At 32.7% G+C, this 26,944-nt stretch overlaps 2 protein-coding genes and 1 long non-coding RNA gene across 5 annotated transcripts; 2 read left to right on the forward strand and 1 right to left on the reverse strand.

The window, feature by feature from the left end:
• Positions 1-159: 159 nt before the first annotated feature.
• Positions 160-8,928, forward strand: LOC124833504 (Leucine-rich repeat protein kinase family protein). 3 transcript variants are annotated; one of them, XM_088109852.1, is made up of 21 exons: positions 160-307; positions 825-929; positions 1,244-1,394; positions 1,550-1,621; positions 1,727-1,798; positions 2,175-2,318; positions 2,411-2,482; positions 2,618-2,689; positions 3,150-3,224; positions 3,344-3,412; positions 3,517-3,585; positions 3,724-3,792; positions 3,939-4,025; positions 4,143-4,211; positions 4,436-4,944; positions 5,463-5,615; positions 5,708-5,994; positions 6,363-6,414; positions 6,934-7,193; positions 7,973-8,107; positions 8,327-8,928. In XM_088109852.1, exons 2-21 carry the CDS (start codon positions 836-838, stop codon positions 8,687-8,689), a joined length of 2,874 nt encoding a protein of 957 aa, XP_087965978.1. In that variant the 5' UTR covers positions 160-307; positions 825-835; the 3' UTR covers positions 8,690-8,928. The 3 variants fall into 3 exon arrangements, with proteins under 3 accessions (XP_087965978.1, XP_087965977.1, XP_087965976.1); XM_088109851.1 differs by having other exon boundaries at positions 213-358; XM_088109850.1 differs by lacking the exon at positions 160-307 and adding an exon at positions 394-575.
• LOC148202256 (uncharacterized) lies at positions 8,581-14,990 on the reverse strand. Its single transcript, XR_015785012.1, has 3 exons — positions 14,010-14,990; positions 9,230-9,555; positions 8,581-8,720 (listed from the first exon to the last, which is right to left on the reverse strand). It is a non-coding gene; the product is annotated as an uncharacterized LOC148202256 (long non-coding RNA).
• A 6,865-nt stretch (positions 14,991-21,855) lies between these two features.
• LOC124833502 (ZIP metal ion transporter family) lies at positions 21,856-26,695 on the forward strand. The gene is made up of 6 exons (XM_047307999.2): positions 21,856-22,142; positions 22,260-22,951; positions 23,429-23,713; positions 24,420-24,548; positions 25,221-25,318; positions 25,509-26,695. Exons 2-6 carry the CDS (start codon positions 22,481-22,483, stop codon positions 26,320-26,322), a joined length of 1,797 nt encoding a protein of 598 aa, XP_047163955.2. The 5' UTR covers positions 21,856-22,142; positions 22,260-22,480; the 3' UTR covers positions 26,323-26,695.
• Positions 26,696-26,944: the final 249 nt, after the last annotated feature.

Below are 26,944 nucleotides of genomic sequence, written 5' to 3' on the forward strand. Positions count from 1 at the left end.
ATGATATGATATTAGCGTGTTCCGGTTTGGTGTGTTTGACTATTGGATAGTGGATGCACCAACCACAACGACAGTGCCATCTCAGAAACTGACGAAGATGTTTTTTCATCTTAATTTAATCAGCAGACTAATGAAACATGAAAGCACAAAAATAAGTTTTCAATGAATGATTAAGTATTATCATTATTATTATCTCATGGTGACAGAATGATCTAGCTAATAAGTTCCCCACGGCCTTTTTCTTTTTGACTTCGGATTTTCGTTCATTGTTGAAGAAGGCCTTTCACTTCACTTTTCAGATTTCAAGGTTCGCTCTTGCAAGTTTTGACATTTCAATCACCCCACCCCACCTTCCAAAGTCAGATTTTCTCTCTCTCTCTCTCTCTGTCATTTCTGAATTTTTGGATAAGGATTTCATTGCAATAATTGACTGCTGTGGTGTATGATTCTCTTACGGCCAAAAACTTCAATGTTATAACTTTGGGTTTTAATTATCTGGGAAAGTTAAGTCTGACAAGTTTGGCAACTTTGAACTTCCTACCATTTTCCAACCAGAGAAATCAGCCAGAGCTATTGTATGATGCTTCTTTTATTTTTCTACTTTTACGTTTCATTGATGTTTCTTGAGAAAATGACATACATGACCGGGTTTCTACTTTCACTATTTTTGAAGTTCTAACTTTTTCCTGTTTTATGAGATTTTAGATCAATAAAGTATTCATTTTGTTTTCTGAATGTGTGTTGTGAATGAATCTTATTCCTTGCAATGCTCCAATTTCAATACCCCCTTTATTCATCATCCCTTCCATTTGGTTGCTTTTCAGGATATACTGTGATGCCGGCTCTGAGAATTCATGGATATGCCTTGGCTCTTTCGTTTTGTCTTATCACCTTCATAGCAGCATCACGACGAACAGACCCTTCAGAAGGTGAATATGCTTTACACCTTCAAAGTTTTTCAATATTTCTTTTTCACTTTGTTCTTTCTGGCCTGTGATTTTAGACACTATACAAGAGAGCTCAAGTAGAAATTTCAGTCTAAGTTGGAAAATAGGGAGGGATATGTTGCCCCTCTTTTCCCCTTCTGATAGAAATGAATATCTTATTTTTATAATGATTAAGTTAGAGAGAAAGTGTTCTGAGACTATACAATTTCACTTTCCTTTATCTGATACTTGTAATTTGCTTTTGTATTCAAAAGTTTTAACCTTGGTGATTAACCTGTATGTTTTCCTATTTGTAGTTAATGCGCTGATAGACATCAAGAAAAGTTTGATTGATCCTAAGAACAATCTTAAGAACTGGAATAAAGGAGACCCATGTGCAAGAAACTGGACTGGGGTATGGTGTTTTGATAAGACGGGGGATGATGGGTATTTCCATATTCGTGAGATGTATGGACCTTTTCTCTTTCTATTTTCTTTTTGTTCTTAATTTCAATGTTATAATTTAGATACAGTAAAGGGTTATTTATTTACATATAGCACTGAGTTTACATTCGAGTGGTTGCTAAATTTTGATTGTTTTGTGTTATCTAATTTTACTGAAGCTACTTAATGACAATGAATCTCTCGGGAAGTCTATCATCTCAGCTTGGTCAGCTATCCCATCTTGAGATAATGTAAGTTTCGTCATTTTCTTTGATCTCTAGAAACAAATTATGTATCAGAAGAAACAGTGATAATATTTATGGCATGCTAATATTTTCATTGTTTTATGCTTGAAGGGATTTCATGTGGAACAATCTGACAGGCACGATACCAAAGGAGATTGGAAACATTAAAACATTGAAACTCTTGTAAGAACTTTAACATAGAAGATGAAATATTAGTATTGATCCTCATCAAGTTTTTATTTCAAGGTGATCTTGTCTGTCCTGCTTGATATGGTGTATTTCTTTCAAGGGGTGGATCTTAATTGGCCATCCATGTATTGGGAGTTAAATTTGGACTTTGCTTAGTTTTATTTGTTATGAATAAACATATTTTAACTTTGAAGTTCAGTTCATGAGTCTAATTGGCTGAAATATACAGTACAAGGAACATACTAATGCTGTAATTAATGAAAGTTTATGATGCAACCATACAAACAGAGCAAATACTGTTTCCAACATATGTATGGTTTTTCTTTTCTGCTATAACAGGAAGAGTTATTCTGATGTATTTTCTATGCAGGCTCTTGAATGGCAATATGTTATCTGGGAGTTTACCAGACGAGCTTGGCAACCTTCCAAATTTAAATAGATTCCAAGTAGACGAAAACCAATTGTCTGGTTCTATACCAGATTCACTTGCCAACATGACTAGTGTTAAACACCTGTGAGTGGAGCTCTTAGCCAAACAACTATCAACTCAACTTGGAGGTTGATTTCTTACATGTAATTTATCCTTCTCATTTCGTATATTTTCAGTCACCTGAACAACAACTCTTTTAGTGGTCAACTTCCATCTACACTTTCAAAGTTATCAAATCTGATGCATTTGTGAGTATTGAAGTCATTCTTTTTTACGTTTACAGTGTTTCAAATCCTCTGTTGCATCTTGGGGTGCATCTCCGGATTGACCCTTTTTACAAGTTTGCACTGAGTTTTTTTGTTTTGGTTGAAATGACTTTATAGGCTTGTGGACAACAATAACTTATCTGGAAATCTTCCACCAGAATACTCCATGTTAAATGGATTGGCAATACTGTATGTTCTCCTTCCCAACTTTTAGATTTGTTTCAATTATCAGCTTCATATTATACATTTATATATTACTGCAATTGACAGGCTGTGCTTAAATTGTGGTAGAGGATTAGTGAAACGATAAAATCATGCTCTGCTATGATAAGCCAGATTTCTCATGATATTTAAACAAATGGCTCATGAACATATAGATATACATGTTTACTAGAAAGGTTATAATAAGATTATGACTGTAGAGTTCTGGATGATCCATGGAGGATTAAATGAAAAAACAAAAAATGTATAACATTGTGTCTTTTCTTCTGAAAATGTTTAGGCTGATTTAAGAGTTTAGGAGAAAGGATTTTCCTTATTGTCGCCACAAGTTCATGAAACTTGCATAACTTCATGAGTACTTCACCTTGGCCAGAAAAAGGGTTTAAGATGCAGTTTCTGATTTCATATTTACTTGTTTCCCTTGCAGCCAGCTTGATAACAACAACTTTAGCGGGAATGGAATTCCTTCTACCTATGCAAACTTAACCAGGCTAGTGAAATTGTAAGTATTTTTAGCATTAGCTACTTGTCCTTTTATTTTATTTTGTTCTCTTAATGTAGGATGTTACACATATTAAATGACTGATTATTTTAGCTAATATTTCCCCTTTGATTTAACAGAAGTCTAAGAAACTGCAGTCTGCGAGGAGCTATTCCTGATTTCAGTTCAATACCCAAGCTTACCTATTTGTATGTTTGATGATACCTATTGCTTTATATTGTGCCGAATGGTTGTGAAATCATATCCTATTTTTTTGCTACCAACTCATTTGTGACTGGTTTATTTTTTCTAGAGATCTTAGCTGGAATCAATTCACTGGACCCTTACCATCAAATAAGCTGGCAGACAATATGACAACTATGTATGCAAATAGCCCAACTTTTCTATGTATTTTCTATTTATAATGCTCTTGGTTTCCTTATCTATTTCACAATATTTATTTAACTTAATGCAAGGCATAATAATATTGAGAAATGTGCTTATTTTCACTCAATTGCAGTGATCTGTCCAATAATCTTCTGAACGGATCTATTCCTCGAAGCTACTCTTATCCTCATCTTCAAAAATTGTGAGAATATCAACCTTCTTTTCACATAATATTTTATCCAATTGTTACATAACAACATATTGAAGTCTTGTATAATCTAGACACTTTTATACAAGTTCAATTCTTTGCACATTGGGTTGAATCTTTTGTTTCATTGCCAAACACAGGTCACTTGCGAATAATTTACTGTTGGGTTCCATCCCTGCTAGCATATGGCAGAATATGTCCTTCAGTGTGAAAGATAAACTTATGATGTAACTTCTTTATCTAAATTATTTTTTCATTCTCAAGGAATGTCGACTTTTTGCATTAAACTAGTATATTGATTGCCTTCTTTTCGGTGTCAACTTATGTTTGTCTTATTCTTGCAGTGATCTCCATAACAACTCATTTGAGGATGTTTCGGGAAATCTGAACCCCCCGGCAAATGTTACCTTGAGGTATTCTTATTACATGTGTTTCGTTACATGGAATGTAAACACATTATCTGATTTACTCTTTCTCTATGGCTCTGGTTCATATCATGTTCGTGATATTATATACATATATTTCTGCTTAATTTTTATTCTATGATTCATTTTTACTATGAAAAACAATGTCAAAGCTATGATTTGCCTTTGTTGTGGCATACATTTCTTATTATTTCTTCCTCTTTTCCTTGAAGGCTTTCTGGTAATCCTATATGCAAGAACTCCAACGCACAAAGTGCTAGTAAATATTGTGGACCTGAAGAAGATAAGGCAGTTCAAGACTTAACAAGCTCTACCGTTTGTCATGTTCAATCTTGTCCATTTGATGACTTTTATGAATACGCCCCTAATTCCCCAGTTCCTTGCTATTGTGCTGCACCTCTGAGAATTGGATACAGGCTGAAAAGTCCAAGTTTTTCTTACTTTGCTCCCTATAGATCTAGTTTTGAACACTACATAACTGACTCCCTAAAACTACACCTCTACCAACTATCAGTAGATTCTGTAGCTTGGGAAGAGGGACCTCGTCTTAGAATGTATTTGAAACTCTTCCCTTCCTATAATGATTCCCGTTCTAATGTGTTCAATGTAAGTGAGGTTCGTCGGATTAGCCGCCAATTCTCATCATGGCGATTTCCTCGCACTGATTTTTTTGGACCATATGAACTCCTGAACTTCACTCTTCTTGGACCTTATGAAAATTGTAAGTTTCTTAAACTCAACATGTTATAACATTTTGTTATGTAATAGAATGAATAATAAATTCGTGCTCACTTAACCATATTATTATCATTGCATCTCACCAAATGGGTGTACTGTTTAGCACAACAATTCTACAAGAAATACTATTTTCTGCTGGTAGAACTGATTGGCAATATGATATGCAGACTGCAAAGAGATTATACAGTCTTACTATATATATTACTCTCATATTCATATTAGTTTAAATTTTCTATTCTTTTATATACCTTTCTTTAACTGAGATATTAATCCTTTCATTAGAAAAAGAAAAAATAAAAGGTAAGTATCTTGATCCTAGAAAAATAGGAGTAAACGGGGAAATAGTTTTCCTTTGTTTCTGTCTAGCATTAGCATTTATGCTGATGAATTAGATAGGGTACATCTCATAACTGATGTTAATTTTTGGCAACTCAAATTTGGTTAATAAATTTACGCTCTCTGCTGAGTTTCTCTAATTTAACTTTCATTTTATTGTTATAGTAATTATTGATTCGGAGAAGGGAAAAGTTAATGTTGGCATAAAAGTTGCTGTTGTAATAGCAGCTGCTGCCTGTGCTTTAGCAATATCTGCAATAATCATTCTCCTGATTACTAGAAGAAAGATGAAATACCAGAAGAAGATTTCCAGGAAATGTATGTGCAAGTATTCTAAAGCTTTCTGCTGATTGTCTCAGTTTGGATTATTTTTTTAAGCAATAGGTTTAAAATGTTTATTTCTTTTGCAGCTACTACTAATATATCCCTCAAAATAGATGGCATGAAAGCATTTACTTACAAAGAACTGGCTCTTGCTACTAACAAATTCAATATCTCAACTAAAGTCGGTCAAGGAGGTTATGGGAATGTCTATAAAGGCATTTTATCTGATGAAAATTTTGTGGCGGTTAAGAGAGCAGAAGAAGGTTCCTTACAAGGACAAAGGGAGTTCTTGACAGAGATTGAGCTTCTGTCAAGGTTACACCATCGAAATCTTGTCTCACTGATTGGATACTGTAATGAAGAAGGGGAACAGGTATCTAGCTTATAGTGAATGCGAAAATAATTTGTTCTGCTTGAATCTGAATAACGATTAAACAATAATGGTATTAGATAAAGATTGATCTAATTGTTAATTAGATATCTTAGTCTGTGAGCTAAGATGGACTTAGCGCTAATAAGGAGCAAACCGATTGAATGCTAGCAGATTTCTGTGTTGAATACTAGATATTTACGTTATGCCAATTTGAACCGTAGTTCTTTTCTTGATTTTGTACATTTTTTTAATTTGGAACCCCAATATAATCTGAGTACGATATTCTTGCTGTATTAGCTTTGCACTTGACATTGACTTTTCAATAGTATTCTCATATATATATTTATATATTCTTTCTGTTGATTCAGATGCTGGTTTATGAATTCATGCCCAATGGCACCCTAAGGGACTGGATTTCTGGTATGAAATTGTGCACAATAACTGTTTTCCCCCGACATGTTTTCTGCTTTCCAGTTTTGGGCTCCAGTTATAAAAATATTTTATATGGTCATGCAATTTAGAATATCTCTTGGTAAATGTTTAGGATTTGTATAGCAACGTTAATAGCTTTTTGTGAGACTATTTTATAGTTGATACGCTTCTGTTGAATTATTGAGGAAAAACCCTTTTCAATAAGCTAAAAATTCATTTTCCATGAATACACTGCAAAAGTTTCATCTTTTACTTCTAATTGAGGAGGCTGTGGTCTTAAACAAAAGAAATCATGATCACAATGGAAGTAACTAATATAATTCATCATCACTGTTTTGTCATTTCATCCTTGTAAGTAGAGAGAACAAATTAGAAGTTAAAAAGAAAGAAAATTTCAAGAAAGAAAGGAAAAGCAATGTTAATGCAGTGATTTAATATGAGATTGTTGATATTCTCAATGATGTAATAAAGATATGTTATAAGTTAATAGATACTGTGGTGTGGCAGGAAGAAGTAGAAAAACGAAGGGGAGCCTAAATTTTAGTACGAGGTTGAGAATTGCAATGGGAGCAGCCAAAGGCATACTGTATCTTCATACAGAGGCTAACCCTCCTATATTCCACAGAGATATTAAAGCCAGTAACATTCTTCTGGACTCCAAGTTTACAGCTAAAGTGGCCGATTTTGGACTCTCACGGCTTGTACCAGACTTAGATGAAGAGGGAACTGCTCCTAAATATGTGTCAACAGTTGTGAGAGGAACTCCAGTAAGTCTGTTAGAATTAAGGAATAATTCCAGATATATAAGACCTGAAGTTATATTGTGAAGTTTCTGATTACATGGATTATTCAACCGATACCTTTCATTCAAATTTGGCAAAATAATTATGAAAGTTCTCAGGCTTGCAATATCTTACCCTTGTAATATTCCTCACACCCTAATTGTTGTAAGCTTTTTTGTGGGCCTCTTCATAGTGCTTAAACCTCACTTACCTTTTCCTGATTAGCTTAAGCGTCTTCCACCTTGTGCCACTGTCATTTTCCTTTTTAGTTTTTTGGTCTTTCTGGTCAAGCGGCATTAAGTATAGTATATTTAGATGTAGTTTCTTATACTTTCGGCATCGTTCTCCTATTAGAATTGGAGTTTCTCCTCGGTAATTTGGATAATGAAAGTTTGCAATAAAGATCTATTTGAATTACTGAGATGGAACAACAATTCTAATAATTAAATAGCACCAAGGGAGCTACATCTAAGTTTTGTTTTCATATCAGCATCATGTGCTTTATATTATCCATTAAAAAAAGTATTAAATCACTTTAACATTATTCATAATAAATGGTTTTCTTCAATAAAAGATTTATATTTCTATTTTCTTAACCGTGTCCTTAAGCATTTATTAGTCTTCATTCTTATGTACTGTAATGTAGTTTAAATTTGTTGTTATCATTTGATATTTTGTTGATGGTTGATTTTTGTACATTTTTTCTGTAATACTGAAAGGCACTACAGTCAGAATGTAATGATTACTTTGTAATTTTGCTGCAGGGTTACCTGGACCCAGAATATTTGTTGACTCATAAGCTGACAGACAAATGTGATGTCTATAGCCTGGGAATTGTGTATCTAGAGCTTTTAACAGGCATGCAACCAATTTCTCATGGAAAAAACATTGTTCGCGAGGTACCTTTCTTTTTCATCAGTCCACTACTTTTCTGTCTCTATCTGATCATTAAATCATCAAAAACATTGAATAGTAAACTAATCATAAGAATTTTATTCTACTGCCTGCACATTTGAATTCTCCTATATCTGATTTATTCACAAGCCATACACACAGAAATACTACATATATCAATTTATCAAACAAGTTATCAATAATGGTGCACAATTTTATGTCAGGTTAACATGGCTCATCAATCTGGCACAGTATCTTCCATCATAGACAGCAGAATTGGGTTGTATACATCTGAATGCTTGGAAAAATTCTTAACTCTGGCCCTCAGTTGTTGCCAAGACAATCCAGAGGAGAGACCATCAATGATAGATGTGGTGAGGACACTGGAAGATATCATTGCAATGTTGCCTGAAGCTGAAACTGTTTACTCAGATGTTAGCTTAGACAGTTCTGGCAACATAGCACCACCCTCATCATCAGCATCAACATCAGCATCCCATGTAGCAAGGGAGGAGCAACACATGTCCTCATATGTGTCTGGAAGCAATCTTGTCAGTGATGTCATTCCCACCATCGTTCCTCGCTGATGCTGTACTGTGCCATCCTCCTTCATATATTCTGAAAAATGTAATTATAATATATTTTGCACCAAGATTTTGATAGATGATAAAGGTAGGAAGTTACTAGGGACATAGCTAGTATCTGCACTTCCCATTTGGGACCTTGTAAATTTTATACTTGTAACTGTAACCGAATACTATGCAATTGGTGGTGAAAAGAAAAAGAGAATGATACAACTACTACAGTTTTTTTATTTTTTTTTAAATGTGCATTTTTCAATAGACTTTATTTATTTATTTTTAAATTTGAACTCTTGATCAACCTGTCACCAACTCTCAAGTTTCAATGGACTTCTTGGCTCATTCTTTATAATACTTGGCAACACTTCACTCGACTTCTTGTTCTTTAGAACCCTTCAACAGTCAATATTTGCAATTGATTAACATCCCAACATCTGAGAAACTCACATTCAAAACCTAGTTATTAAAGGGGAGAACCAAACACTAATACTTTAAATGAAACTTAAGTAATTATACTACTCCGATTTATAACTTATATTAACTCACCCATGTACTCTGTGTTGCTTGTTATAAGGTTGTTGATTTCTGTATGTTTCTCTGATAAGCTGAAGTATATACCCTTTTGTTTTTCACCTTTCTCTGATAGAAATATATTTGCACAATTCTGCTTGTTGTCTTCTTTTCTTCCTTCTCTCTGCTCTTTTGTCTCTTTCTCCACCATTGAAGAAAGTCTGATATGGTATCAGGAAATTTTATCTGCAACTTCTTCTCCATTGCTGCTACTGCCGGCTCATGGGATGCTTCTCCATTTTTTATTGATCCACAAGATCCTCCTTTCGTCCATTGTGCTTGTTGATAGGGGAGCATAATCTCTACATATATTGGTTTTTGATGATGAATAGTTTTAAATGATTGAAAATGGTTTTAATCATTCTTGCACAACAAAATGACATAACAAATGTTTAGATCATTAACATGTTAGTGTTAGATGTATTAATCCATTAATGATTAGGGAAATAAGCCTAAAACAGATTAAAAATCTAGTTTCTGGTAATAATAGTCGATTACATAAGTGGTATAATCCATTAGATTAAGTCAGAATACTTAGAAAGCTAAACCGGAGCAAAACACTCTATTATAATCGATTACATAAGTTACATAATCGATTAAAACAAAGAGAAAGGCATAATCTGCTATACAGATAAGATAATCTGTTAAGAAAGGCAAATGGATGACTAAATAGGCTAAGTGGCAAAATAATCGATTATATAAGTTCCATAATTGATTAAAATAGAAAGAAAGGTCTAATCCATTATACAAATAACCTAATATGTTAGGTTAGTTAAAAGAGGTAGTTATAAGCATAAATGTTGAAGTAATTGATTATACACGTGTTATAATCTGTTAAAACAGAAAGAAAAGTATAATAGATTATGCTAATAACATCGATTTGTGTCCGGATTTGGTTTTTCTATATAAACCAGACTGGAGACCTGTTTCATTAACGATTTTAATTGACATGACTTTATTTCTGAGTTTTTAGTATACGGTCTCTCAAGAACTGTTCTTGGAGAAATTCAAGCTTCATTGGGTGATCAAGCATCAAGATTTCATTCAAGATCAAGTGGAGTTCACATGTATTGATATATTTGCACTATAGGAATGTGTTTTAATCAGTTTATCTTTGATTTCTACATTGTGTAGCACACCAAGTTGTTGGGAGAAGACTGGATATAGGCTTGTGAGAAGCTAAACCAATATAAATCTTTGTGTACTTTGATCTTTCTTTGATATTTCTTTACTTAGTTGATTCATTTAATCTTTGGTTATTGATTTCAAGAATTCAAGAACTCTTTAAAGATTTAAAAAATATTTTCAAAACAGGTTTAAATCCAATTCACCCGCCCCTCTTAGGATATAAGGGCTCTTATTTCTAACAACTGGTATTAGAGCTGGAAATCGTATTTTAATAGATTGAACAAGATCCAAATGGCTAGTATATCTTAAACTTTTGGAGAAGGTGCATCCACAAATAGGCCACCTCTATTTGTGGGTGAGAATTATCCTTTTTGGAAAATTAGAATGAAGATCTTCTTGGAATCAATAGACAAAGGTGTGTGGGATGTCGTGATCAATGGACCCTATGAACGAACCAACCAAGATGGAAAATGGAAAGACCAAACCTAAAGTTTTCTATGAGTGGAAAGCAGAAGAAAGCAAGAGAGTTAATTATGATGTGAGGGTTAAGAATATCATCTCCTATGCACTTAGAATTGATGAATTCTATAGAATCTCGGTTTTTGAAACTGCAAAAGAAAAATGGGATGTTTTAGAGGTAACACATGAGGGGACAAATGAGGTAAAAAGATCTAGGGAGAAATCTTTGATTAAAGAGTATGAGATGTTTAGGATGAAGAATGATGAGACTATATATGATGTGCAGAAAAGATTACTCACATAGTAAATCACCTTCTTGCTCTTGGAAAGACTTTTGATAAGGAAGAGTTGAATATCAAGATTCTAAAGAGCCTAAACAGAAATTGGCAACCCAAGGTTACAACCATCTCAGAATCAAGAGATCTTACTACTATGAATATGGCTACATTGTTTGGAAAGCTAGGGGAACATGAACTAGAGATAGGAAGATTGAAAGAAGAAGAAGAAGGAAAGTAAAGGCACACAATTTCTCTCAAGACTGCTGTAAGAACAACAAATCAAACTTGTTCAAGAAAGCATGAGGCTGAAGATGATCTTGAAGCTGAAAATTCAGACGCTGAAGCAATGAGTTTCGTGGTAAAAAGGTTCTCGAAATTCTTGAAATTCAAAAATAAGGCTAACTCTCATTTTGCAAGAATACAAGGTCAAATAGAAGAAAAAGAAAATCTGATGTTGCACCAACTTGCTATGAATGTGGCAAGGTTGGACAGATTAAGCCTGAATGTCCATTAATTAAAATGAAGCAAAAGCATGAAGAAAGAACCATCAAGACAACAAAAACCAGAGAATGAAAAAATCCTATATAGCCTAGGAAGATAGCTCCTGAAGCTCTTCCTCAAGTGAATCTGGTGAGAGCATTGAAGAGGTAACAAATCTATGCTTGATGGCTAGCTCAATATCTTCAGAAAGCAATGTGACAACTTTGAAGATGAAAGCATAAAAGACAGGTATTGTTAACTCCTTGATGCATTCCAAGAATTACATGAAGAAGCTAGAAAAATGCAATATGCAAATAATAGGCTCAAAAGTGAAAATAGGTGTCCAGAGAGCAGATTACACAACCTAGACAAAGAGAATAAAAATCTGAAAACTGAACTGGAAGAATTGAAATATGCACGTAGTCAAAAAATAGAAGAGAGCAAAGTAAGTGCTCAAGAGTGTGAAAATTGTCCAAGACACTTGGAAAAAATTGAATACCTCATGAACACTTTGTCTAAGTTCACTCTAGGTAGTTCAAACCTTGAAACTTTACTTGGATCACAAAGAAGCATGCTAAAAAAAGCAAGGAATTGGCTATACTGATAAAAGTAGTAAAATGAAGGCTAAAAAATTTGTTGACGTGATCAAACCTTTATCCGCAACATGCTTTTACTACAATCACATTGGTCATGCATCAAAATCTTGTTATTATAGAAATGTTGGTGTACCTAAAGGCAAATTTAAATCGATTCCTAAGGAATCACCAAAACCCCCTAACATAAAAGGACCTAAATTCAATTGGGCACCTACATCTTAATCCTTCAATTATTTTGCAAGAAATTGAGAGGAACTGAAAGTGTCTATGCTCAAGTTGAAGCACAAAGTTGAAGCATATCTCATAATTCAAAGTGTTCATAACATCTAGAGGGACATCAATATTGGTAACAACAAGTCTTAACATTGGTAAAACATGCATATTTTCAATTCTGCATAAACATTGTGCTTGATATGATGTGTGCTCTATGCTAGATAAAAGTAGGATGAGTGAAAATATTCAAATTGACAGAATCTGTGAGTTTTAATTGATTACATAAAGAACCTAATCGATTAGGTGGTTCTCTCTGTTTTGCTGAAAATAGGAGTCTGTCACTGGTTTAATCGATTACATTAGAAACATAATCGGTTAAAACAACTCCAAAAAGGGATTTTCAAATTCAAATAGATTTCCCACTTCTCTTAATCAATTAGGACGAAACCCTAATCAATTAAAATGTTCTTTCCCTTCTCATTCTTAGAATCTTAAGATAAAAATCTTCCTCTGTCAAAGTTCTCTCAAACCCTAATCATCATCCTTGCTCTCAAACCTTCAATCTCCTTCTACCATCACAAACTCTCATTTTTTTTTTTCAAAAACATGGCCTCCTCTTCTAAATGCGTCAAAAGGGCTGCTCATAAAACCATATCAGCAAGCCCTAATGGGTGGATAAGCGATGAAGGAGCCCAAACAAATTTTGAATGCTTTTGGCGCATTCAGAAAATCATCTCCTACAAATACATGGGGATAAATTTCTTTCAAACAGATGGTTTTATCTTCCAAGACTGGTTGAAGTACCAAGGGTTGGCAAGCTTCGTAGAAATGTCTAGAGAGTGGTACCCCGATTTGGTAAGAGTGTTTTATGCAAATCTAAAAGTTATTAATGGTACAATATGCTCTAGAGTAAAGGGGGTGGATATTAGGCTAGATGAAGATGTTTGGACATCTATTGCCGGTATACGTCCAGGAGGATATAAGTCACATCTAGCAATGTCTAGGGTAAATAAGTTAGCCATATACAAAGCCTGCTTGATAAATCCTGAGGTGCCCAGGGATTATACATTGTATAGGGTAGGAGGGTTGAAAAGAGATGATAGATTATGTGATTTTATTCACGCTTTCACTTACTGCCTAGGGGGAGTAATCATGCTCAACTGACCACAAAGGACATTTATCTGATTCATGCCATGAAAGGATGACTTCAAACTGATTGAACAACAACTATTTGTGATCATATGATCAAAGTCACAAAACAAAATATGGCATGTCTTCCCTATGATGTTTTTCTGTCCAAGGTTATATGATGGCAACTCCTTTAGGACTTTCCATCCAAAGAAATAACAACTTAAACTAAGACTAAAGAAAGTGGAATAAGGATTTCTAGAAGTTCTTTCCTTATCTAAGTCTTAGATGGATTTTCTTTGCTAAACACATTTGTAATGTTTTGTAGATCACAAATAAAGGTGGAGATCATGCATATGCATCCTAGAAGGCTTGCCAAGCTAGAGAGAGCAAAGGAAGCAAAGAAGAGTGGAATTTAAGTGATTTCCGGATTGGAGGAAATAGCTTCCGGATTGGACTGCAATGTAAATTTACCTTTCGGAACAGAAATTCCCTCAGTCATAGCCAGCTCGCGCCCAGCCAAAACGCACCAGATTTTATCTTTAAAAAGAAGCACATTTCTAATTTTTTTGGCATGGAACTTGCAGCCCAACCTTAGTAGCGTCTCTAGTACTCTTCTTTTAGAATTGTAGAAGCTTGCAAAGCAAGATTCAGAGCTCTCTCTTCACCTATAAAAGAGAGATGCATCTCCTTTGTAAAATCAACTTTGAATTTGATAAAGAAACGCTGTTGAGATTTCTCCAGGTTTATCTTTCAGAGTTCACCTTCTAGTGCTAATTTCGCACCTCTTCCTCTAGCTTCCTTCCCCTTTGGAAGGCCTTTTGAGATTGAGAAACCTCACACACTCACCAACCATTTCACAAACACTTGGTGTGCACCATAGAATTCCTTCACCAATCCATTTTGTTGCCTTCTTTTGATTCATGGAGCTACTCTAACTTGAAGAGTGGGTTGCTTCCATCATTATAAGCCATTACAATGTTGATCTTACTGATGAGGTGACAAGAGGCTATAACAAAACCAATATCATCTCCAACCTTGCCCTACACCACAAGGAATTGAGAAAAGGTAAAAACAGGCTTAGCTTTTAAGGACGAACATCAACCCATGGAAGGAGAAGATGTGGAGCCACTCAATGTGGACGCTTCAAATGTTGAACCTACCTTCAAACCCAGAACTGACTTTGAAAGATTTATGGCTAAGCAAATGAAGATTTAGTCAGCTAGGTTTGATAATCTTGAAAAATCTGTTACTAAAATTCAGAAAAAGTTAGATAAGATAAAACTTGGATGATGATTTTGATGATGAAGATGTCTTTTAACGTAACAGTGAATAGGGTATGGAAGAAGAAGGTTGTATAAATGTGTCAGATTAGAATATGCATTCAATATGTCTTTATCCTTTTTGAAAACCAGTAATATTCAAGCCATATGGCTTTAGACTCAAGTACTTTAGTATTCTCTGCTTTAGCTGATTAGGACAGTACCTTCACTCACTCATAGAGTTAGAATAAAGCTGAAGAGAAGAAGTTTTGATGATGCCTTAAAGTCAAATTTTAAGTGCTCTTGTTGCAAGAAGATCTTCATGAAGACTTGTCTTCTATTAAAGCTTTTGAATTTTGATATATTTATGAATAGGATGTGGTTTATCTTTTATTCTATGTATTGTTTGTCTTAGGTTGCGTTAAAATTCGTTTTGAATCAGAAAACCTCATTTTATACTCAAGATAATCGATTATCAACTTATAATAATTGATTATCAGTAATCAATTATGACTTTCCATAATCGATTATCACGAGAAATTATGAGAATTTTTAAGCAATTTTTTGACCGTTGTGCATTCATTAAATACATAATCGATTACCATAAATGGATAATCGATTATCACACGTTAATTAGCTTACAACGGATTTTTGGAGGTATCCTTGAGTGAGATCTCTATAAATTGGATTGGGACTCTCATTCTAAAATATGAAGTACGTTTATTTTGAAAATCTTATCTGTTTAGTTGTGTGCTTTGATAAGTGTATTCTAGGGCTTTTGTAACCCTTGTGCTTTAGCTTTGAGAACTTGGTGTTGGCATAGACCGAGAACTTTCATTGGGAGTGTGATTAAGTCTTGTTGTCGTTGCTGAGTTGAAAGCATGTCATCCTTTGTGAAGATTCAAAGAAGGTGTTCATCCTTTGTGAAGATTCAAAGGAGGTGTTCATCCTTCTTGAAGCATTCGGAGGAGGTATTCATCCCTTGTGGGTTTCAAGGGAAGTGAGTTTCATCTCTTAGTATAACAAGAGAGGTTTTCTAACCTTAAACTATTTTATTTTCTTTGTGATTGTAACAGTTTGTTGGTTTGTGATAGTGAAGTGTTAATTCTCAGTTGAGATTAACAACTGGACGTAGGATTTGTGTGATCCGAACCAGTATAAAAATCACTTGTGCAATTTTCTCTCTTCCTTACTCTTTTATTTGTTTAATTTGGTATTAAAAAATTTATATTTTACGAGAAAATTATTAAAGGTATTATTTGCGATAAAAAACAAATTCACTCCTCTCTTGGTTTATTGTACACGTTAATCATTCTGTTGCACCGCTCTGACACACAATACTTTTATTTTAAACACTATTTTGTATTTGGTGTTTTTAACTATGCTGCTGGTTGATTATATCTATATATCTGATGTTTGGAAATTGTGTTAGTTGATATTCATTGATTCTCATTTCTAAATCTATATGAATGATTAAGTTGATCTATTCTAACATGGTGTTTACTTCATATTATTAAGATCTGAATATGTTAGTATCAAGCTCAATAGACTACCAAGATGATTTTATTATAGCATGTTAAATCAGATATTTAACACTTAGTATTGTGAAATTGAATATGATTCCATTCCCTTTATCATTCAATATCATGTTTGAAAGAATAAATTGATGTATTGAATATTGGCATTATATGGCATAGAGAACATAACTCTACATGTGTAAATCCAAGTGGAAAAGAATATATTATCATATATGCTCTGTTTACATAGTACTGTAGGTTTTTAATCGGTTAAGCAATGAGCATAATCGATTAAGTGACAACTAATAAAATATGCATCCAATGGCTATATTTGATCTGATGTATAAGTCTAAATGGTCATTTCTTATATGCTTTGACTTCAATGCCCATCATATGTGTTATCCAATTTAAATTCACATTGAATTTGATTATGATAGAGATATACACATCATTTTTATTTAACCAAGCATTTCTAATTCTACTACATAACTCTTTTAGTATATGAATCAAATTTTTGCTGCATAATACATGGTAATTGTGCTTGTGCTTAAATTTGAAAATCATATTTGATTTTAAGTATCGAAATGTGTACTTGATTTGTTACATATGTTTAAGCAATTCTAAACTCCAATACATGTACAAAATGTAATGGATTTGTTCACTATGACTATGATTAATTGATATTACATCTCATTAACGAAAAGTGTATTTTTTTATCTTGTTCTTAGATAATTAAAAATGTCATTTCTTATCAATTGATATATCTAGAACATTCAAATGCATAGTTAGACTGATTTATGTGAGACTTGCATTTGTTGCTTGCAATGAACTATCATTCCCTACATATCTAATTATATTTGCTTTGGGAAAGTTATTTTGAGCTAATCTTGATCATGGCAAAATTCTTACATTGCTCACAACATTCATTAGTGCACATATTGTTTTTGATAGGGGGACATCATATGCCTAATTGATTCATAAATTTGTTGATGCATTCCATGTACTGCACATTTGAATTAGGGGGGAGTTAATACATTGCTGTGCCATTTTTTGCTAATGCCCAAAGGGGGGTGAGTTAATGGAAATTGTAGAAAATGTTAGTCATCATCAAAAAAGGGGGAGATTGTTGATTAGGGGAGCCTAGTATCTACATATATTGGTTTTTGATGATGAATAATTTTAAATGATTACAAATGGTTTTAATCATTCTTGCACAACAAAATGACATAACAAATGTTTAGATCATTAACATGTTAGTGTTAGATGTATTAATCCATTCATGATTAGTGAAATAAGCCCAAAACATGTTGAAAATCTAGTTTCTCATAATAATTGATTACATAAGTGATATAATCCATTAAATTAAACCATAATACTTAGAAAGCTAAACAGGGGCAAAATAGTCTGTTATAGTTGATTACATAAGTTACATAATCGATTAAAACAGAGAGAAAAACATAATATGTTAAGAAAGACAAATGGATGACTAAATAGGCTAAGTGACAAAATAATCGATTATATAAGTTCCATAATTGATTATAACAGAAAGAAATGTCTAATATATTATAAGTTCCATAATTAGATGGCTATAATTTTACTTTTGTTCATTTAAGAAAATATTATTATTATTATTATTATTATTATTAATTGTAGTAATATTGAATTTTTATTAATAATGATTTTTATTTTGTTCAAAAACTACTAATAATTGAATTTTTTGTGTGCACTCAAGTTAATGTTTTCATGGCTAATTCTCATGCGATAATAACATCATTATTGAATCTGATATCAGGAATGCTTTAGTATGTTGTGATTTAACACGAATCTCATTATATCATTTTCACCATTGAGAATCGTCATTAAGACTCTATTGGTTTGAACATTCTTTATTGTTCAAAAAGAATGGCAAGGACGGATTGGAGAAATATGTCATGTTAGCTTCAAGTGATATGCAAGGAAGGGAAAGCAATGAATTGCGGGTTGCATTGATTTTTTATCACCCGATGGAGTGTTCATATATGAAGGGAGTTGTGGAGAAATATCATGTTTTCCCTCTCCTAATTTTGTAATGACCACACCAAATGTAACATGTGTAATCGATTCTGAATTTCATGTAGTTGATTCCATTGCATGTATTGTGAAGAAAATCTGGCAACTGTTGAAGTTATTGATTCCAACTTGATCAGTAACAATATTAAGACATTCATTATGTTTGGCTTCTTTTGCAGATGAAAAGCAAAACAGTCCCCTCAAATGGAGCCTCGTGGGTTGATGTAGTGACATGCAGCGAGGTTGAAGATGAAGACCAAAAAGAGGTTAAAGATAAAGACCAGAGAGAAATGAGATTCCACTACAAGTTGGAATCAATTCCAACATCCACGTATTCGATTCCATGGTGAACCGTAACCAATTTCAGCTGCATTGTAATCGATTCCAACTGCATTGTAACTGATTCTATGACCATTGTATCCTGTTACGAGCTTCATGTGATTGCAGCGAGGGTTCTTGACTATCCCATTTCTTTGTTATTTCTCTTTGTTGTTGCTAGTGGAAATTTTGGACAATTGCTACTCTCATCATTATGGTTGGTCTACTCTCAACTCCCTTCTCTATTTGCGATACAATAATGACATCCTTCTCTATTCTTATGAAGCCTAACTTCTTTGCTCTTACAATTTTGTTGTCCATCACCAACCATTCTCTTTGTTGAGGCTGAAGCAAGCGACAACAACATTTTTTCCTTACAGTGTTGTGGATTGTGAATGTGTTGAAGTTGCACCATCATTCTTATTCTCTTTATTGCATACAATTTAAAACTCAATCTTATTTGAAGTATTTCTTTTTTCTTAGTTATTCTAATTTTATCTTATTAAGAACTTTTATATGAGTTTATGTTTTACTTGGTGTTGTTTTATTATTAAGGTTTAATATTTTACATTTTTATATAATTAACATAATCAATTGTAATTTTATTTATAAGAATTTGAATAGTATCCTCTATGAAGTAAACCCTTATTTACAAATTTATTTCATTTTGATATGATTAATAGAAAATTGTTCCTTAAATACAAATTTATTTCATTTGTATAATTAATTTTAATTTTTTTATCTATTTATAATATTTTTTACCAATAAATATATTATTAATAAATATCATTTTATATTACTTTTACTATTAAGAACATTTTAATAATTTCAATTTCTATCAATTAAAATATTTTTTTAATTTATCAATCGGTAACTCCTTACACAAATTTTATTTTTAAATTCACACTCAATCAATTTCAAATCTCTTAAAAAAAATAAAATACAAATTATTCTCAAATCTCCTATATGTTCATGTAATAATCTCCCTCGAATCCATTCTCTCGTGTAAATATCTAAGAATTGGTTTTTAAGAATTAAGAGAATAATTGATTTTCTTTATAGAAATGATAGGAAAATAATCTATTCTTCTATTTTTAATTGTTTATGAATATTAATCTTCTAAACATTTCCTTAATTACATATGAAATACTAATAGATGAGAGTAATGAATTAAACTTATTTTTCATGCAAGAAACAAAGTTTAATTGAGGACCAAAAAGTATAGGGTTTACTTATCTCTATATATATATATATGGACAAATTGTTCCTGCACCTCTATACTTTTTGTTCCTCATTATGAATATAAAAAATTTCATTTTTTAAATGTAAAAATTTGTAAGTAAAAAACGATTTTAGTAAAGTAAAAAATAGTTTTCATATTATATAATTTGATTTTTTTTCTTGAAAATGATTTTTAGATTCTACGAAGAAAAAAAAAACTTCCGAATCATTCAATATAGAAGTCAAAAATGACTTTTATACTATATAATTCAAGATTAAAAAGTTAAAATGTAATTATAAATTAGACAATCCAAAAGCTACTATTTTTTTTTTCTTTTCCCGTTCAACTTTCCAAAATTATTTTCAACTTCTCAATTACATAATTCAAAAGTTATTGTTGACTTCCAAACCTTACTATCTAAAAGCCAAAAAGGAAAACATAATTTTCATATCACACAATCTAAATATCATTGTTTTGCTTCCAAATAATTTAATTCAGAAATAACTTTTATATTCACAATCTAAAAATTACTTGTAAATTATATAATCCAAAAAAAAATCATAATAAAAAATCAATATTTTTAATATTCCTGATCAGAAGGAGAAAATAAGAAGATAGAGGAAGAATTTGTCTTGTTTTGCTGGAATCTTATTATTGGCGAAAATATAGTCAGAGATGCAAGTGTATGTGTATGTCTATTCCCACGTTTCACGCACTAACTCATTATTTTAATGCAATTGTGCTTTTATTTAATTATAATTAGTGGCACAAATTTGACTAATTGAATAAAATTTATTTAGGTACGGTGTTAACAAAGTTTATGTTTTAATGTATTTTTTAAAACTGTTGTTTCAAATGAAAATAATTCTTAAAAAATAAAAATAGAAAACAAATATCTACAATTGTTAGATTATGATTCACAATAATAAATGACAGAGATTAAAACTCAATCAAAATTATTAAATCATGTTTTTCACTTTTCTCTATCATAATTGCGAAGATGATTTATTTCTTATATTAGAAGATAATTTATAAAAGTAAGTTTTAAAAATAATTTAATATAAATACAATTTCTGAAAATATAAATTAATGATAAAATGAAAATAAAAAATTAGTATAAAATTTAATAAATAAAAAATTATATTTTATTGATTAACTTTGTAAATCTGCTGTATTATCTCTCTGTTCTTCCATGCTTTATGTACTAAAACAGCAAATATCTTTATTTCTGTTTTTGAAGTTCTTAAGAAAACAGAAGACTTGGTCATTAGAGTTATCTATTATTGGAACGTTTATTCACTTTTAGGTTACTCGAACTTTTAGAAATTATTTAATCAACTCTTTAAATTAAAAATTCACTTTTATTTCTAATTATTTTACAAATGCTCACTTTCTTAAAACACGTGTTAATTTTAGTTCTTATAAAAGTTAATAAATTAAACAATTTTATTTAGTATTTCATATATGTTATTTAATTATTTTTACTACGAATGTTTTACCATTTATGTATAAGAAATTAAAATTTATTATTAAACTTTCTATAGAACACACAAAAATGTATTATCTTTATATAGATATAAAGATATATATAGATATGTATGTATAGATTATCAATAACACGCGTAATGTTTTTAAATTTATGTAGAACAAAAATTAAATAATAATGATAAGCATATTTAAATAAAAAGTTTAATTGAGTTCTTATTTTTTTACTATTTTTGCAATTATTTTTAAAATTAATTCATTACATTTTAAAATTAAAAGGTATTTTAACCATTTTTTAATTTCAGATACTCAATTAAAATATTATAAAACAAGTAAAATCAATAAATCTATTTATTAATTTAAAATGTGGTTAAAGGATTCAGAAAACAACTTTTTGTTAAATAATTATTCAAATATTTAAAAGAAAAAAATATCACCGTCCGTTACGTTACTCATCAATGAAAAAAATCACATTGTTTCCCCAAATTCTGATTTGTTTTGAGTTTTGAAACCACTGATTTCCCCTTTTACCATAATGACAAACTGTGGATGCCAAATCGGTTCAACCTTCATAGTTTGAGTGACATCAGCATGAATTTCTGCGTGCCCAAAGTCGCTGGTTTTGTGTCCCAAATCCCTTTTTGATACTCCATTGATTTCCAATCAATAATCGAATTAGGGTTTTCAAAAAGTCTTCCCTTTTTTTCTTTGTCTGTGCCTCTTTGATTCCCCTTAGGAACAATCACCCTAACAGGTATGTACCCTTTAACCATTCAATTCCAATTTCAATTTTTTCTTCAAAGATAGCAATGCTTTTTATGTCTCGTGAATTTTGGGTTTTAATTGGGTTTTGTTGTTTTGATATCAACAGGTAGATTGTTCACGAGGGGTAAATCCATACCGAATTCTGACTGCTTGCATTTGGGTGTCTTTTCAAATTACATTCTTTCTGGAATTTGATATCAATTGTATTTTCTGAATTGAGCTGATAGAATAGAAGCTCATGGGGTTGTAGTTGTAGCCTCTAAGGATTTTGATTTGGGGCTTGTGGCTTGAAGAAAGTGCTCTTTTAGATACTGGGTATTTTTGCACATGGCTCCAAATCTGAGGCTAAGATTATGTTTTCCCGTGTATTTTTTGTTGCTTGGTTTTCTCTTGAATTCAAATGGCGAATTGGATCATCAAGTTTCACATAAGGTCATAGCTGCTCCTCGTAAAGATGTAGGAACTAATGTAATTGATGGCACTGGTGTAGAGAATGCTTTTAATTTTGAGAATGGTAATAATGCGGTGGGTAGTAGGAAAGGCGCAGGTAATAAGGTTTCAGTTTCAACTGTTGCGTTGTTTACCCTAGCGATGGCAGCTGCGACTGGTTTAGGTGCTGTGCCCTTCTTCTTTGTGGAGCTTGATCCGCAGTGGGCTGGATTGTGCAATGGAATGGCTGCAGGTGTCATGTTGGCTGCGAGCTTTGATCTAATACAAGAAGGGCAGGAGTATGGTGCTGGAAATTGGGTTGTCACTGGGATTCTAGCTGGTGGAATCTTTATCTGGCTATGTAAGAAGGTGATGATAGTTCTCCCTGTATCTGTACACTACTTTTTTCTGTATGTTTTAAAAGAAGTTGCGTGATGTTACAGTTTTCCTCCAGCCCTGTTTGTATGCATTATAATGTCTTATTCCTTTATGTTGCTTTGCTTGAGTCGTTCATTGTTGACTGGATAAGCTTCACATCCAAAACTAATTAAGATAAAAATAAAAGTTGACTTTGGGACCTCTTATCTTATTCACATCACTTGTACAAGTCAGCTTTGTTGATTTTTCAGTGAACATTCTTACTGATCTTTTACTTTAAAAATGTTTGCAAATTTGATGAATTTATCATTTAATATAAGTTATTTGTAGTGCTTCTCTTCTTTTTTTTCTATCTATTCATCTGGGATGCATTTTTTTTGTATGATTCTTAAATTTACTCTACAAATATTTCTTACTTTTTAACTTCCTCACTTGTGTCTTACTTAATCTCTTGGGTTTTGGTTTCAGTTTCTTGAGCAATATGGGGAAGTAAGTATGTTGGATTTAAAAGGTGCTGACGCTGCCAAAGTTGTTCTTGTTATTGGAATAATGACTCTCCATTCTTTTGGGGAGGGATCTGGGGTTGGAGTCTCATTTGCTGGCTCAAAGGGTTTTACTCAAGGCCTGTTGGTAACTTTGGCTATTGCGGTACACAACATTCCAGAAGGATTAGCTGTGAGCATGGTGCTTGCATCAAGGGGTGTCTCTCCACAAAACGCTATGTTATGGAGCATAATTACATCTTTACCCCAGGTAGTTCTTAGTTTGAGATTTTAATTATCTTAAATTGACCGAGAAGAAATAAATTATTATGAATTTAGTTAGCGTGTCACTTTGAAAACTTTTATGAGTTACATAATATAGTTTTGCAATCCCTTCTGCTCGTTGTAGTCAACCCCTTGCTCACATTATTCTTTAAAGTTGTGATTGGATGGGTCTCGGTAACAAAACTCTGTTTTGATACGCATTTAGTCTGACTCAAGTGAGGTGTAATATGTTGCATTGCATGATTAGGCCAGAACAGTTAGTAGTGCTTTTCACCACTGATTGGTTATGTCATTCAACTTCAGAGGACTACTCCATCTTTGAATTTTTTATTTTTTACTTTTTTTTTTTGTTTATGCAATTGTGCAAAGACTACTCCATCTTTGTACTATCACATAAACAATAAATTATTGTTATACGTAATTAAATCACATCCCTTGTGAAATTGCTTTTGCCATGGTGCCAAGTTGCAATGCTGGTGGGCCTTAGGCTAGTGTAGACTAACTGAGCCTGTGTTGCATACTAGCTACACACTTCTACTTCTGCCATCCTAGTATGTTTTCTTTGCTGAACTCGGCTGTAGAAAAGTTAGAATATTGAACAATAACAATTCTTTGGACAACTATAGATTTAAGGTTGCAATTGCTGTCTTTAACCTTGTCATCATAAGATCTTATTCTTTATGTTAATGCAGCCCATTGTAGCGGTTCCTTCATTTATTTGTGCTGATGCATTCAGTAAGTTTCTTCCTTTTTGTACGGGATTTGCTGCTGGATGTATGATTTGGATGGTTATTGCGGAAGTGCTTCCTGATGCTTTCAAGGTTATTTCCCAATTATGCCAAAGATTTGATATTTTCTTCTGTATCATTCTGAAGATTAATTTTTTTTGGCTATTTATTTCGATTTTTTGGCTTTTCTAATCATGGATCCACTCCCAAAACTTAAGCTATTAGGCGAAGGCTGATGAATGGTTATTAATCTCTAACAATCCATAATAGGAATGACTTGAGTGAAAAGATGTTCAGCATTACACAATCTTTATGATATAATTTACTAGCCAAGGATATGTGATTGCTCCTAAACACTAATTCCTATGATTACTTAAAGCATGTGTAATACCCAAACTGCATGCAGTAGTTATTCTTACATTCTCCACATGCTGAATTTTATTAACCTTTAGGCTATAACCTTGTTACAAATAAACCCTTCAAAAGGAAAAAAAGAACCAGAGATATAATGTCTCCACTAAACGTAGTTGTTGAGGCAACATAGGGAAGGATTAGACCAAATAAATTACCATTAAACACTCTGTTCGAGTCTATAAAAGCTAGCACTAGAAATTGGTCGGGGAAAAGGCTTCAGTCCAAACAAAGAGAACACCATATATAAATACTAACGGAAGAGTCGTTAATTTTTGTTCAATTATGTTTTTTCTTATGAGAAAAATTGTTTTTATATATATAACATTTATTTCTCCTCCTTTTGGATTATAGGAAGCCTCAGCTTCACAGGTTGCATCATCTGCAACCCTTTCTGTAGCATTTATGGAAGCTCTCAGCACCTTCTTTCAGAACTTCAGCCATGACTACAAGTGAGTTTGTATTAGATTTCTTTTTAGTTGTCAGGTATATTTCATTATTTGGGTTTGTTGCAAGGATGAAAATGAAATAGTATTAATCATCCATGATCTGTTGCTAAATTGCACAATGTGGAAATATGCAGAATGTTACAGTTTTCTGTTACAGTTTTCTTTTCCCTAAATTTTGATTTCTTTGTTACAGCGCTGAGGATGCTTCTGGCTTTTTTGTTTCGTTACTTTTTGGTCTTGGCCCTTTACTTGGAGGAATCATTCTTGTTGTATTTGCTCTTTCATTGCGTCTTCAGCATGCTCTCCTCATGGGCATCGCATGTGGTATTGCTTTTGTTCTTGGTGCTTGGCGACCAATACAACTTATTTTGTCTTCAAAATTGGGATTCTTTCCTATTTTGCTACTCCTCGCAATGGGTGCTGCTTTCATCCATGTTTCTACTTCTGGTGTATTGAAGATGGCAACTTCCAAAAAGGCCTCAGTCAATGACTTGCCTACACTTACTGGTTTCCCACTCAGTGTTCACACCCTTCAATCATTTATATCATGTGGTGCAGTAGCCATTCATGCCTTAGCTGAAGGACTTGCATTGGGAGTGGCTGCACCAAAAGCATATGGACTTGGTCGTCACATGGTCCTTCCAGTCTCTCTACATGGGCTTCCTCGAGGTGCAGCTGTGGCCAGCTGCATATTTGGAGTCACTGATAGCTGGCATGGCTCCCTTGCAACAGCTGCCATAATTGGATTTATGGGTCCAATATCAGCAATAGGAGCTATTCTTACTGGTATTGACTACAGTGGCCTTGATCACATAATGGTTATTGCCTGTGGTGGATTAATCCCAAGCTTTGGAAATGTAGTAAAGAGAGCTCTAAGTTTGGATAAGAGGAAGAGCACCTGCGGCCTCATTATGGGTATTGGGTTTGCTACTTTATGTCTAACATTCACTAGGTTGGTTTGCTTACATACACCTTACTGCAATTCTGCACCAGAGGCTGTCAGATAAAGAGTCTTATGCTGCCTTTCCTGCATCATCTATTGTTACTGTTCTTCTAACAGCTGTATACATTTCTGAAATTCATATCCCAAAACATTTGAAGAGACCCTTGATAAAGAAACTAGAAAGAGCAATTTCAAATTTGGAAATTCCCTAAGAGGGAAAGGCAAGGCAGATTTACTAGTGACCAATGTTTTCGCATAGAACATATCCGTGTCATGTTTTAGTGTTTACTTGTATAGGCAGTTTTTACACATGATCTATATTTGCCAAACCATGTAAAACCATTGAGAACTGAAACAGTTGTTATTTATTTTAAATTTCGATTAGTTCTGTACAAAATATAAACTATACTTTACAATGGTATTGACCTTTTAAGTTATTTACCACTGTTGTACTTTGTTTTTGTATTTAAGACATAAACACAAATAAGAGACTTACAATGACATAAGCATTTTTCTCAATCTCAATTTCCTTAACAAGTCGTTAAGTTTTGAAAACGGTATGTGATAATATTTGAGGTATTTTGAGGTTCAAAACAACTCAATTGCTTTTATTCTTAATTTGTTTAAAAGTTAAGAATAGGCAAGTGATGAAAACAAGTAGCTTTTGGTGATTTTATCATTTCAGT

The sequence above is a fragment of the Vigna umbellata genome, chromosome 3 (assembly GCF_029865625.1).
Source record: "Vigna umbellata cultivar VRB3 chromosome 3, Vumbellata_1.0, whole genome shotgun sequence".
Taxonomy (NCBI): domain Eukaryota; kingdom Viridiplantae; phylum Streptophyta; class Magnoliopsida; order Fabales; family Fabaceae; genus Vigna; species Vigna umbellata.

What these genes read in the sequence shown, in the direction of transcription:
- LOC124833502 (XM_047307999.2), top strand. Translation starts at nt 22,481, where the DNA reads ATGGCTCCAAATCTGAGGCTAAGATTATGTTTTCCCGTGTATTTTTTG. An exon ending in TTATCTGGCTATGTAAGAAG is followed by an intron (nt 22,952 to 23,428) that starts GTGATGATAGTT and finishes TTTTGGTTTCAG; the next exon opens with TTTCTTGAGCAATATGGGGA. An exon ending in TAATTACATCTTTACCCCAG is followed by an intron (nt 23,714 to 24,419) that starts GTAGTTCTTAGT and finishes ATGTTAATGCAG; the next exon opens with CCCATTGTAGCGGTTCCTTC.
- LOC124833504 (XM_088109852.1), top strand. Translation starts at nt 836, where the DNA reads ATGCCGGCTCTGAGAATTCATGGATATGCCTTGGCTCTTTCGTTTTGT. An exon ending in CAGTTGTGAGAGGAACTCCA is followed by an intron (nt 7,194 to 7,972) that starts GTAAGTCTGTTA and finishes ATTTTGCTGCAG; the next exon opens with GGTTACCTGGACCCAGAATA. An exon ending in GAAAAAACATTGTTCGCGAG is followed by an intron (nt 8,108 to 8,326) that starts GTACCTTTCTTT and finishes ATTTTATGTCAG; the next exon opens with GTTAACATGGCTCATCAATC.